Source organism: Macaca mulatta, chromosome 5 (assembly GCF_049350105.2).
Source record: "Macaca mulatta isolate MMU2019108-1 chromosome 5, T2T-MMU8v2.0, whole genome shotgun sequence".
In the NCBI taxonomy this organism is placed as follows: domain Eukaryota; kingdom Metazoa; phylum Chordata; class Mammalia; order Primates; family Cercopithecidae; genus Macaca; species Macaca mulatta.
In genome coordinates, this window is record NC_133410.1 from 9125651 (window position 1) to 9139495 (window position 13845).

General features: G+C 46.8%; 1 protein-coding gene across 1 annotated transcript in view; it reads right to left on the minus strand.

The window, feature by feature from the left end:
* The window catches only part of SLC2A9 (solute carrier family 2 member 9), a 198903-nt gene extending 186973 nt beyond the window's left edge, over positions 1 to 11930 (minus strand). The window contains 4 exon segments of the mRNA XM_078002570.1: positions 4303 to 4405; positions 7554 to 9493; positions 10184 to 10301; positions 11848 to 11930. Coding sequence (XP_077858696.1) covers positions 4303 to 4365 — 63 coding nt within the window. The 5' untranslated portion in view covers positions 4366 to 4405; positions 7554 to 9493; positions 10184 to 10301; positions 11848 to 11930.
* Positions 11931 to 13845: the final 1915 nt, after the last annotated feature.

The following is a 13845-nucleotide window of genomic DNA, read 5'->3' on the forward strand; positions in this document are numbered from 1 at the left end:
GTGGCAATTTGATCATGCCTGAACAGGAAACGGGGCAACATTTTTTCCCTGCTCCTAGGTTATTACAACAACGAAACAGTCCAAAAAGGGAAACCTGTCCTCTCCAGGATTACCACCCAGGGGGTGGAATTTTTTTTTTCTTAGCATCTTTTTATTTTTCTCTCTTAACAAAGCCTGGAGCAGGGTGACTGCCATTAATCTAGGATACCTCCCTAATGCTTGAAAGAATGGAGAGGTGGCTGAATTTGACACAGAAGCCTGGATACAGCTCTGCCCCTGACTCCTCCTTTTTATTATTTTTTTTTTTTTGACCGAGTCTCTGTCTGTTACCAAGGCTGGAGTGCATTGATGCAATCTCTGCTCACTGCAACCTCCGCCACCTGGGTTCAAGCAATTCTGCTGCCTCAGCCTCCCGAGTAGCTTGGACTACAGGCCGTGCGCCACCACGCCTGGCTGATTTTTGTGTTTTTAGTGGAGACTGTGTTTCACCATGTTGGCCAGGTTGGTCTTGAACTCTTTACCTCAGGTGATCTGCTTGCCTCAGCCTCCCAAAGTGCTGGAATTACAGGCGTGAGCCACCACGTCTGGCTGACTCCTCCACTTTTTAACTGTGTGTCCTCAGGCAAGTCACTTTATTCTCTGAGCTGCCACTTCTACCACTGCAAAATGGAATATTGACCCCACTCTGACTGTCCTACAGACTTATTCTGAAGCTCAAATAGAAAACAGCCAGCCCTGAGTGGCGTGCTGGAAATGAGCGTGGGCTATCCTGGAGCCTAGGACAAAGGCGAGGGCTGTGGGTTTGGAAGAAAAAGAATTCGCCTCTTAGTCATTACTCCGTCCTGCTCATTCAGCACTGGCTGACGGGACATGTCCTGTGTGCCAGCCCCAGGCTGGCTCGAGGACAGTGTTGAGAAGGCGAGGACCTCATGCACGCCAGGAGGTTGTGGGAATCAATTCATCACATGGCCATGTTGCCTCAGATGCCAGAGAAGCACCTTCAATTTTGGCTAGGACAGTTCGTTACCAGAGACAGAGAGCAGTGCAGAGGCTGGGCCAGAGCCAGGGACAGGCTTGGTGAATGCACAATGTCCAGGAGGCAAGGTGGGGCTCAGTCCACAAAAGAGAGACCAAAAAGTTAGCAAAGTACGTTTAGTAAGAAGCACACACTAACATAAAAGGTGTGGAGTACAGCAGACATGCCAGGAACCTGGAATGCGAAACGCACACGGAAACCTCCAGCCCCGACGTGCACGGTGGTGGGAATGTGGCTGCTCACAGCAAGTGGGGAACCAAGACTTGCAAAAAGGAAGACGACCCCTCGGGAGTTAGGCTGGGGATGTATTGAGCACACCAGTCATTCAGTGCAATCGTCCTTCTGCATATTAATCTGTCAGGCACGCCCCTGGGAGAAGCGGCTATTTCTTGAACTGGATTTCAGCCGTGCAGCCTGGTTTCCTCATTGAGTGGTGGGCCTAGAGCAGCATTCTGATGTGCACATCCTTAATTACAACATGGCCTAAAAAGGCAGGATTCCCCAGGACAGCATGGAGGAGGCACCACACCAATCTCAGCTGGATCTCGGAGACCCCCTGGAGGAGGCGGCTTCTGAGCAGATGGAGAAGGATATGGGGTGAGAGGGCAAGGAGCCAAGGCCTGCAGGCACAGATGCCTGCAGTGTGTGGGAGGAAGTGAAATTGTCAGTGGAGCATGGTTGGGGCCTGAAGTGCAGGAGATGGGCAGAGGAGGGGCAGGGACAGCCGCATCCCTGTGCATGGAGGGTCCCTCTGCCCCTATGCTGTCCTGATGGGGACTGCATTTTCATCACCTCGTTTACCCTCCTCATCCCGTTGCTGTGACTCCCCTCTGTATACCCTCCCTGTTTCCTCATCTGTAACAGTGGGGACCTCACCAGATTTTGCTAAAGTGCAAATTGGATCAGGTGACCCCTCATCCCATTAAAAATTGCTTCGTAGTTCTCTGTTGGGATTGCAAATTCAAAAGGCACCAGGAATTAGGCAGTTGACATGAATGTGTAACTACGGCTGGACAGAAAGTAAGAGAGGGGGGATGGGTCCCTCCCGGACCCAGATGGCAGCTAACCAGGGCTCCTGGTAGCCAGAGCACTTGCCTCACCTTCAGCTCATATTACACATGCACAGGACTTTCCCAAGTGTGTTCACATTCATGATACCATCCAGTCCTCAGAGGAACTATTAGACCTACATTTTGGTGCAACAACTGAAGTTCAGGGGGAGCATGCAGGAGCCCGCCTCCAAAGCCAGGACCGGTTCCCCATTCCACAGGGCCAGCAGCCCCGCACTCCAGGCAACTGCTAAGGAAGCAACTCCTATCACAGATGAAGTCATAAGACAAACATCCCCAGATGTTCTGGGCTGGGGCACGTTCCGCCTGCTCTGACACTCATCGGTTCCTTCATTCGCTCATAACTTGCCTGTCTTTATGAAGTTCCTACTCATTCAGGTTCTCCTGACCTTGCTCAGGCCCTCCCTTCTGACTGCCCTGAACTGTGCTCACCCTTCAGCACTGAACTCCCTCGCCACCTCCTCCCAGCAGCCTCCCCAAATCTTGCTGCCTCTGTGCTCCATGTGCGCTGCTCACACGTGCCTTCCCCTCTGCACAGGAGCTCACCGCGGGCAGGGATAGTGTGCGTCTCAATGGGCTGATTGTGTCCCCCCAGATTCACATGTTGAAGTCCTCACCTCCAGCACCTTACAATGTGACTGTATTTGGAGATAGGGTTTTTGAAGAGGTAATTAAGGTTAAATGAGGTCATATGTATGGGGCTGTATTCCAGTATGCCTGGTGTCCTTATAGGTAGAGGAAATGAGGACACAGACACACACAGAGGGATGACCACGTGAGGATGCAGGCAGAAGGCAGCCACTCATGCCAAGAAGGGAGGCTTCAGAAGGAAGTAACCTGCTGACACTTTGAGCTTGGACTTCTGGCTTCCAAGACTGTGAGACAATACATTTCTGTTATTTAAGCTGCCCAGCCTGTGGGACTTTGTCATGGCAGCCTCAGCAAACCCACAGTGTCCTAAGCCTCTTTGTATTCCTAGCCTTCCTCCAGCCTGGCTCAGGGACAGGGTCCAGTAGATAGGCATCACTTCTGGAATTGACCTTAAACTGTCCTCTGGATGATTTCCTAAGGCTAAAAAGTTATCTTAGACAAGGTGGAAATTTCCTAGCAGGGAAGAGTTGGAAAAGAAGGGGGGGTTTCTATTGAGTATCATTTAAGCAGAATGTTTGAAATGACTACATCCCTTCCTTCGTTACACTAAATACTTAGACAGTAGATTCTTGACTCACCTAATGTAAGCACCAAGAAAAGATAGAGAGAATTGCTGTCTATTTGGCATTATTCTTGTGTGGGGTCTTGGGTAACCTCAAACAGGTGACTGCACCCTTATCCTCCATTTTACACCTCTATGGGGACAATGATGTTCAGTTTGTCAGTTTCACACTTCGTTGACAACTTGGTAAATGGACTTGTGTTGATCTCTGTCCTACCGAATACAGGTTTATTATAAATACAAATACATTTTCCCTGGAGTCACAGTAGCTTCCACACTCATCACAGGAGACAAGGCACAGATAGTCCAAGGTTTAAGAAGGATTCAAACCTGTACTAGCCACATAGCCTTGGACAGTGACTTCATCCCTTTCTGAGCCTCAGTTCATTGCCTGTAAAATAGGGCTAGTGATGCCCTCACCATGGTTTGATCCAGACAGAACCATGTAAAGAGTCTGTCTTTAAATGGGAGCCCTATGTAAAGGTCCAGCACAGAGTAGGCGCTCTCTGGCTATTGGTTCTTGAATCAGGTTTAAAGAGAGGGTCTGATGAGTCCCAAGAAGAAAGAAAGTCATTCTATTAATAGCTGCTGAGGACTTCCTGGAGGAAGGGGCAGGTGGACTAAGCCTTGTGATGGATTAGGGGGTGGATTTTAGTGTATCTTTAAGGATGATGACATAATCATTGTCAACATCAATGTCCCCTTGTTGAGAAATGACCTTTGTAATGGAGACTTTTGCCCCAAGCCCAGAAAGTCACCAGCAGATCAGGACTGTCAATTTCACTCTTCTGAGCCTCACCCCATACGCTCTACAATCCTGATGCCTCCTTCCCATAGAACTTGGCTTTCAGCCGCTGCTCACTCTTTTCTCTGCCCAGCTTCACCTTAACAGCCTCCCCTTGACCCAGGGGGAAGGGGGAACTACCCCCTGGGTGACCAGAATAGTCATATAAGGGAGACAGAAAAAAAAAAAAAGCACTGACCAATTTCTTTTTCGCTGAATCACTTTCTTCGTCTTCTCCTTGGTCCTTTTTACTGAGTTTCATGGTTCACTTTTCAGGTATTGAACTTTTGTTGTTGTTATTTCTGAGAAAGAGAAAAAGAAAGAAGCCATTAGACAGCTGCTTTCTCAGATGTGCAAGTCAGAGGAGGTGGCCCAGAGCAGCCTTCGAAAGGTTTGCTGTGAGGAGCTCTGGCTGGGATGCCAGGATGGGACTTAGCAGCATCCTCACTTGGGCACCTCCCTGCTCTCCTCTGTCCTCAGTTTCTCTATTTTTGAGTGCAGGGCTTCCCACACTTGCCTTGTTGCTTATTAAATACAGGCTGTTCTCTGGAATATTTTCATTCAGATGGTAATTCGTATGATGAGGCACATTTTGAAAACACTAGGCTAGCTGTCTCCAAGATGTAAAAATAAAATCAGTGCAAATTAAAACAAAGTGCCAGTCTCACCTGTCAAATTGGAAACAGTTACCAAAATCATACCCTGAATCCCTGGCATGACAGAAGTAGAAAATTCTATAGCTTTTCTGGAGTTTGGAAATATGTTTCTAGAACCATAAAAATATTTCTGCCCTTTTGCCCAACTACTACACTTATAAAAATGCATTCTAAAACAGACATAAAAATGTGCACAAGGAGCTAAGGTCAAGATGTTCATTGCAGCATTTTCCATGTTGGAAAAATGGTATTTATAATAGGATAAAAAAATATCTAGCAGAAAAATATGGATAAATTGCAATACATCTATATGATGAAGTCTTACGGAGTCCTTAAAAATTATGTTAAGGAGTCCTTTAAAAAAATAGGACTGGCACGGTGGCTCACGCCTGTAATCCCAGCACTTTGGGAGGCTGAGGCGGGCAGATCACGAGGTCAGGAGTTCAAGGCCAGCCTGGCCAAGATGGTGAAACCCTGTTTCTACTAAAGATACAAAAAATTAGCTGGACGTGGTGGTGTGTGCCTGTATTCCCAGCTACTCAGGAGGCTGAGGCAGGAGAACCACTTGAACCCAGGAGGTAGAGGTTTCAGTGAGCCGAGATTGCACAATTGCATTCTAGCCTGGGTGACAGCGTGAGACTCTGTCTCAAAAATAAATATATGTATATATATGAGAATATTTGATGCCGGGGGAAATGCTCATAATAAATTCTTACTTGACAAGAAAAAGGAAGATATATAAACAAACATTATTCAACATTAGTTGTGGGGTGGGGGGAGGGGGGAGGGATAGCATTAGGAGATATACCTAATGTAAATGACAAGTTAATGGGTTCTGCACACCAACATGACACATGTATACATATGTAACAAACCTACACGCTGTGCACATGTACCCTAGAACTTAAAGTATAATAAAAAAGAAAAAAAAAAGATGCCCTTTTAATAGATTCACAAAATATATGTACTTAAACTATGTTCACGTGTCTTTTCGCTTAAACCTAAAACATCATATTTATACGTTAAATTATTTATTCAACAAATATTAAGTGCCTCGTATTCTAGGCTATGGGGATACAATTCTGAGGAAGGCAGACCTTGCCCTGCCCTCGTTAGGAGAAGAGGTAGTTTCAGAAGAGCAAACAGACTATGCATGGACGAGTGGAAAGGGAGAGGCCTGGCCCAGCACAGGATGGGAGAGCAGCAGACACCGGCCGCAGAGATGAACAGAGGACAGATGCATATTTATGGACATGGAAAATAGATGGGCAGAAAACCGACCAAACCATTAATAGTAGTTACCACTTGGCCAGGATATTCTAGTCAATTTTTATCTTATTATTTGTTTTCCTATAGTTTTCTAATATTTTGCAGTGAAAAAAATACTTCTATAACTAAAGAAGTTTTTCAAATTGCTTTAAATTAAGAAGAAAAATTGATGTAAGATTTAAGCCCTTAAAGTCTCAGGTAGCCAGGTAGAGTTAAAATAATGCTTGAATGTCCTGCTTCCTAGGACAGAAAATACAATTCTGGAAGAATATCCATTTCTTACAGTATGATGGGCTCTAAGCTACTGATTTAGGCTCAGCTGGTCTGACAAAAATGATAGTTGCTGAACCACTGGGTCCAAACTTTACTGTGATATTCGAGGCCGTGCACTGAGGGGCCAGCCCCTCCCCTCACATCCCAGCATGCATGTGAGGGGAGCACCAGCCTCTGGATCTCCACGTTCCTGTAGCCTTGTGCTTCTCAGGCCTGTCTTCCATTGCATAGGCTGCACCATTGGCCTGGGACGTCTTAGCTCCTCTCTCTGTCTCACCTTCAAGGCTCACCTCCTCTGTCCATTTGTCCCTTCTGGAAATCTGAATCACTCCTCCTGTGCATCCCACAGCGTATCCATTAGCCTGGCAGGAAGCAGAAGGTATGGACTGACTGTTCTCTCATCTGTGTCCTTGCCACTGATAGGAAGTGACCTTCCTATCCATTAGCCCGGCAGGAACCAGAAGGTATATGTATGGGCTGACTGTTCTCTCATCTGTGTTCTTGCCACTGACTGTGACCTACATGTAATGGCTCATTTTATGTGTTGAGTTGGTTAGGCTGTGGTGCCCAATTGTTTGATCAAACATCTGGAGAATTGTCCAGATATTGCTGTGAAGGTATTTTTTTTCAATATGATTAATGTTTGCAATCAGCTGACGTTAAGTAAAGCGGATGACTCTCCATAATGTGGGTGAGCCTCACCCAATCATTTAAAGACCTTAAGAGAAAAAGCTCAGGTCCCCTGCAGAGGAAGGATTTGGCCTCAAGACTGCAACACAGAAATTCTGCCTGTGTTTCCCACCTTCAGAACAAGACTGCAGGGAACGTCAGCCTTGCCGGAAGTTCTAGCCTGCTGGCCTGCCTTATGGATTTTGGGCTTACCAGCCCCCACAACTGCATGAGCCAATTTCTTGAAATAAATTTAACCAGATAGACAGACAGATAGGAAGTGTGTGTGTGATGTGTGTGCATGCATGTGTATTTATTTATTCATGTTATTGGTTCTGTTTCTCTGGAGAACCCTGACTGATACACTTCTATACTCCTCACGCTCAGGGGCCATAACCGATTCATCTCTGTGTCACAGTCTGACAGAGTTCCTGGCCAGAGGTAGGCAGGGCAAGCAGAATAGATAGAGTGGAAGAGAGGGGAAGAGGTGAGACAGAATGGAGTCAGGTGGGATGGGAGGGGACAAAGAAAGCCAAAATGACGGTAGTCACGGCCACCACCCTGCCCGCCTTGAGGGACTCACTCTCATTCTATTTCATGTGAATGACCGTCTCTGCAAAACTCCAGGAACCGCCATCCTCACAGATGACATGGTAAATGTCCCCTTAGAATTATGCAACATGGTGGCCCTACAGGGGCCTAAGGATGAAAATTGTCTCCAGATTATTAAGCAAGAGTCACGATTTGAAAAGATGTGAGTGGAATAGAAAGAGCAAGGCCATTAGAATCAAGACCTGAGTCCCTATCCTGGCTTTGCCACTGTGATCCAGGGCAAGTGACTTAACCTATAAGTTTATTTCCTTATCAGTCAATTGAAGATAGATATCATTCTCTCATATTATAATTGTTAAATGAGGGATACAGTAGCTAACAGGTCCTGGGAGATGCCTGGCAAATCCTTGTTATATCCTTTATGGCAACTATCATTCACTGAGCTAGAGAAGACTCGGAAAGTAACAGATTTGTGGGTGGGGGAAAATGAACAGTTCTGGTTAGGAAATGTTGACCTAGAAATGTTTGTGGGACATCAAATCATACACATCGCTGGGGCAGCTGGAAATAAGAGTGGTGCTCAGGAAGTGGTCTGGTCTGGAGATAAATCAACTGGTATTTAATGCCATGGGGTTAGGTGAGGTCACCCAGGGAAAGAGGGCAGAAGGGGAAACTTTCTAAGGAACTCTAACCTGGAGAGAAGCTAGAGATAGTCAATTTCAAAGGAGACTGAGTCAGAGAAACAGGGAGAGCAAGGTGTTAGGAGTGGCAAGACAAGAACTGTAAGGAGATGTGAGTGAATATTAATCAGGGGTCACGTAAGAGGCATGATCAGCATCCATGGCACGTGGCCACATGGAGGTCCTTGGTGACTGTTACAAGGGTGCTTTGAGTAGAGTGGTTGGGGTGAGGCTGGAGAGCCTGCAAGAGGAGTCTGTGTACAGAAAGTTGTCAGAGAAAGTTAATGTGAATAGGAACAGAAGAGGTGATGAGGATGTGAGTCAATGTATGGGTAAAAGTACGGCAAAGATTGCAGATGTGGAAGTGTGGTACATGGGGGACTTCTGTCCAGCGGCATCTGTATTGAGTCCAGTGGTACCCACATGAAGGATGGGAAAAGCCATCAACTGCGGGGGAAAGAAGGAGGGTGATGGTGACAGGAGTGAGAAGCCGGAAAACAGCCACTAGGGAGTGTGGAGAGCTGTCTTAACAAGCCTGGTCAGGTTGTGGGAAGGTGTTGAGGGCCTATTCATGGCTCAGTAGTGGAGAAGACAGTGTGGGGGAAGATGGTGGGCGTCCAGAGCTAACACTTTAGATCAAGCTTGTCCAACCCTTGGCCTGAGGGCCACATGCGGCCCAGGATGACTTTGAATGCAGCCCAACACAAATTCGTAAACTTTCTTAAAACATTATGAGATTTTTTGGGGGGGTGGTTTTTGTCTTTTAGCTCATCGGCTATCATTAGTATATTTTATGTGTGGCCCAAGAAAATTCTTCTGCTTCCAATGTGGCCCAGGGAAGCCGAAAGATTGGACACCCCTGCTTTAGATTTGAGAACAACTGAGGGAAGCTGTGATGCCAGCTGTGGTCCGAGCATGGCTTTTGTTGGGGTATGCCTTGTCCATTCAAACTGAAGTCAGAGCAGATGAGCAACCACAAATGTGGAGGAAGAAGCCAGTACAGAAACGGGGGGAAGGAGAAGAGAAGGCAATGAGGGGCCATTTGCAAAGGATATTCCTGTAGGATGGGACTAGGGCAAGGGAACATGGCCACAGGGTGGGTGAAGAGTGCTCGGCAGACCCCAGATGATGAAGCCTCTGTGTTGAGAGAGAGGAGGCTGAGGACAAAGAGACAATCGTGCATTCTTCCCAGAAATCATGTTGCAGGTAGAGAACATTGTCAGCTCCAGGAGGATGTGCGTGGTGGGTTGTCCTTTCTGGGTCACTATCAACTCCCATCTTCTCCTACTCCCTGTCAGCAAGGAAAAGGCAGAAGGTTGTTAAATCAATAAGAACCCACTGCCACTGGAGCTGTATCCAGCAGAGGCTCAACACTGTGTGCCTCACTCTTCAGAGATCACTACAGAGCTGAAGATGCTTTCGTCGTCCCTGGGACGTCACAGTGGGAAACTGCCTGCCTGTGCAGTGCAAGGCCATGTACAGACAGTTTGTACCCCAGGCATGGACTCTGGAGCCATGGGTTCAAATCCCAGCTCTACAGCTTACTAGCTGTGTGATGGGGAAAATTACTTCACCTCTCTGTACCTCCATTTTTTAAGGTTTCAAATGGAGGAAATAACAGGACCTACCTCTGCTGGCTGTTGTGAGGATTAAATGAGTCCATGTATGTGAAACACATAGCAAATGCTAAATGCACTCAGGCGAGCCTCATCATCCCCAGAGGCAACACAAGTAATAGCCTCTGTGGAACACAGAGAAGGTGCTCCTTGTTCATAAGCGCCTCATGGAAGGGATGATGTCTTAAAACCGGTTTTAAGAAAAAAGGGACCGGGCACCATGGCTCACACCTGTAATCCCAGCACTTTGGGAGGCCAAGGCAGGTGGATCACCTGAGTCAGGAGTTCATGACCAGCCTGGCCAATATTGCAAAACCCCATCTCTACCAAAAATACAAAAATTAGCCAGACGTGGTGGCACACACCTGTAATCCCAGCTACTTGGGAGGCTGAGACAGGAGACTCGCTTGAACCCGGGAGGTGGGGGTTGCAGTGAGCTGAGATCGCATCGTTGTACTCCAGTCTGGGCAACAAAGCAAGACTCTGTCTCAAAAAAAGAGAGAGAAAAAAAGGAGAGGGGCCCATTTGGTCTTTGACTAGAGAACCCTAAAATTCCTCAAAATAATTTTCTAAAGCTTAAATAAAATAATAAATACAATCCATAAGATAAAGCACAACCTCTGTGTATGGTGAGAGCTCCGAACATACTAGGTCCCTGTCTTTCCCATCTTCAGTAACAATACTAAAATGACTGCTATTCAAAACTAATGCTCTGCTGGGGCCCACAGGCGCAGTCATACTGGTTCTTAAAAGATCAAAATGCTGCTGTGCCCATTGGTGAATAGCCACCTCCCCAGGTCTCCTGAATGCCCATCTGCAACCTAGGCAGCCCACACCCCTTTCTGCAGGGCTTACCCACAACCTAGCAGCTGCAAAGTTAATATCCAGCGCAGCAGAGGATGAGGACTCTGCTCCAGGCGATCTGACTGGCCCCTACCTAGGCTGCATCTGGAATTAAAGATTTAGAAAATGACTTTTGCTGCTGCTAATAAGACCTTGTGTCTGATGCTATGCCAGGCCTATGTTAGAAAGAAAGCAACCAAAGCTCGAAAAAGTAACTTCATTCACCCAACCTGTCACAGAGGTTGGATCTGAGCCCAGAGAGCGTGAAGGCAGACCCTCATTCAGAAGCTGGAGTTGGGTAGAAGGAACAAGGTGAAGAGAAGACACTGATGAGCGTCAGTGTACCCAAATGTCGGCAAACTGCGAACGTGGACTTGTTCTCACAATTCCAGTTCGTGCAAGCTGGAGATCATGCTTCCTTGAAATGCCTGTGGTCGCTGCCTCAGACACTGTCCACTCTAAGATGTGGCCCTGCAGGGCAAAACCATGTGCATCCTACAAGTCGCTGGCCAACAGCTCTGGACAGAGAACCCCACAACACATGCAGGGCCCCTAGTTCTCTGATTCACACTTGGCTGTGACATTTTTCTTAATTTTCAGGGTTGTCTGCTGATTTTGGCATGAAACTAAAGTGGATCCCAAAACAGGAAATTGAAAATGAATATAAAAAATAGAGCAGCTTTAAGGTGGGGAGAGAGAGAGAGGAAGTAAGGTGCAGGAGAGGAGAAAGAGGAGGAGGAACGGAGGGAGAAAAGAAGGAAAGAAGGGAAGGAAGAGAAGAAAAAAGAGAAGGAAGAAGAGAGAGAGGAAGAAAGAGGAGGGGAGGACAGGGAGGAGGAGGAAGAAGGGAGAGAAGAAAGACAGGGAGAGGTAAAGGGAGAAAGGAAGGAATAACGGGAGTGGAGTGAGAAAGGAGAAAGAGACAGTCATTACCAGATTATCAGACACTGGAATAATTACCATAGCCATAATCACTCATAATCAACTGCGTTTTCTGGATTAGCACTTGTCAGATGCCACACTAAGTACCTTATGTGTGTATTCCCCCTTGATCTTCACCAGAATCCTGTAAAGTTGATTTCAAATCCCTCAGTTTTCAAATCTCTCATTCCTGCTGTTCTGTAATAATCTCGGTAATTCTTGAAATCCTCTTTGAAGCAGACCCAGGTCTGTGAGCGTGACTTACCTGTCTCCTGGGGTTTCCCTTGCCTGTTCTAGTCTAAAGAGCAAATGGAATACGTTTCATATATAGATGGGCTCTCAAGGTAATCAGATGTAAATCTGGGACATTGTCAAGGAAAACAGCATTAATGATTAAACTCCATCCAGCTGTTACTGTAAAGATTTTCTAATGCCCATATTGATAAGTGATTAATGGTTAACTATTGATGGCTAGTTCAGCTTATTACAAATATACTCAGATGTGTGTCAGCATATTCTGGACTGGGAGTCTGAAGGCAGAAGAGTGTCAGCAAAACCACTGCTGACTAATGGATTCACCTCAGCTTCACCTCCCTGGGGGTCAGATCTGTTCTTTTTTAACATGAGGATGTGCCCAGCTCAGGGCCCACCTGCCTGGTCTGAGGGGAGGATCAAATAAGTGACATGGAAGAGCAGTAAAGCAGGAACCAAGCAGTAGGTGGATGGAGTCCTGCATCCAAAGGAGCAAGGCAAGAGGCTGGCTCTTGCTGCTCGGTCCATGCGGCAGGAAAGTCAGCTATAGGGAAAGAGCTGAGCACCATCAGTCGCAAAATGCTATGCTCATGGTCACTGTCATTGTTAAATTCTATCAGTGCCTCGTTGCCCTCTTTCCCTAGCTCAAAGGGCTGCACACATACGAGCTCTTCACAGTCTGCAGCAGCCTGAGAGAAAGGGAAGGCTGAGTGTCAGGGAGATGGGACAGAAACAGGTGAAGGATCTGGGAGTGTTGCTGGGCAACCCAGGGAAAGATCCAAATCCAGCCACGTACTGAAAAACCTCCTTTGGACCTGTGCAGTGAAAGAGGTGAGGGCATGGGAAGTGAAGGGCAGGTGGTTCTCTGGGAAGAGCACAGAAAGATGGGCACCATGGGAAAGGGAGGTTGTGCCAGCTCAGGCACAAGCTCAGGCCCTGGGTGACAGCACTCTCTCAGGAACCTGGAAAAGCTCACTCCAATTCCTTGGCACTGATTCAGAGCAGTCGCGAAAACTAGTCATGGCTAGTTCTGTTTCCCTGGTGCCCTGATCTTGACAAAGTGGTGGCCTGGAGCAGAAAGATCACCCAATCCCTGGGAGACATCTATGTGAAATGTCTCTATCAACCAGCCTTCAACATCTGACACCACCAGAGCCTGGAAAGATGACACTTCTGTGCCCAGGGTGATCTCAACTGTGCTTAAGGAGATGCAAACAGGGAGGTAGAGGCTGCCTGTGGGTGAAGGAATTGCTTTCCCAGGAAGTTCAATTCTTCCCTAAGTATCCAGCTAGTGCCCACACCCTTTCTTCACATGGTCAACCAGCCTCTTTCTTGACACCTTTTTTAGGTGCAGTAAGTTATTTTTAAAACAATTGTGTAATCCTCTTATTTTATTCCCTTTAAGAAACCTTTGTCTTCCTTTACCTTCCCCAATATGCACATAGTGTACTATGGCATGTGGATTCTCATTGCAAGGAAATAACCCCAAATAAACATATACTTTTAACAGAGCCTCTGTTATTTAGGTTGACGATAGTATACTATAATGACTAACTGGAATTGATGTGAGACATCTGGGCCCAAATCCCAGCCCGCCCCTCCCCAGCTGTGCCACAGCAGGCAAGTCACTCCCCTGCAAAGTGAGGACAAGGGGTATTCACCTCGAGGTCATGTTGTTCCGATCAAAGGAGGCGCTGTCCTTTGATTGCCTGCCACAGAGCAAGTGCTCAGTAATATTTGCTGCTGCTGCGATTGCTGGGAAATCTCTTTATTTATCATTATTTTTATTTTTGTTTATTGATTTATTTTCAAATGTTTATGGAGCACTATGTGCCCAACATTGTCCAGATATTAACAAGGCCACAAAGAAGGGCAAAGCTATCATTTCTATCTGGTAATTCACAAGCTAGCCTAAAGGACGAGTTGATGGAAGGGACCTATATTTAGGAAGCACCCACTAAATGCCAGACACATGCTATGCACAGCCTCATTGAATCCTAGAGCAGCCCGC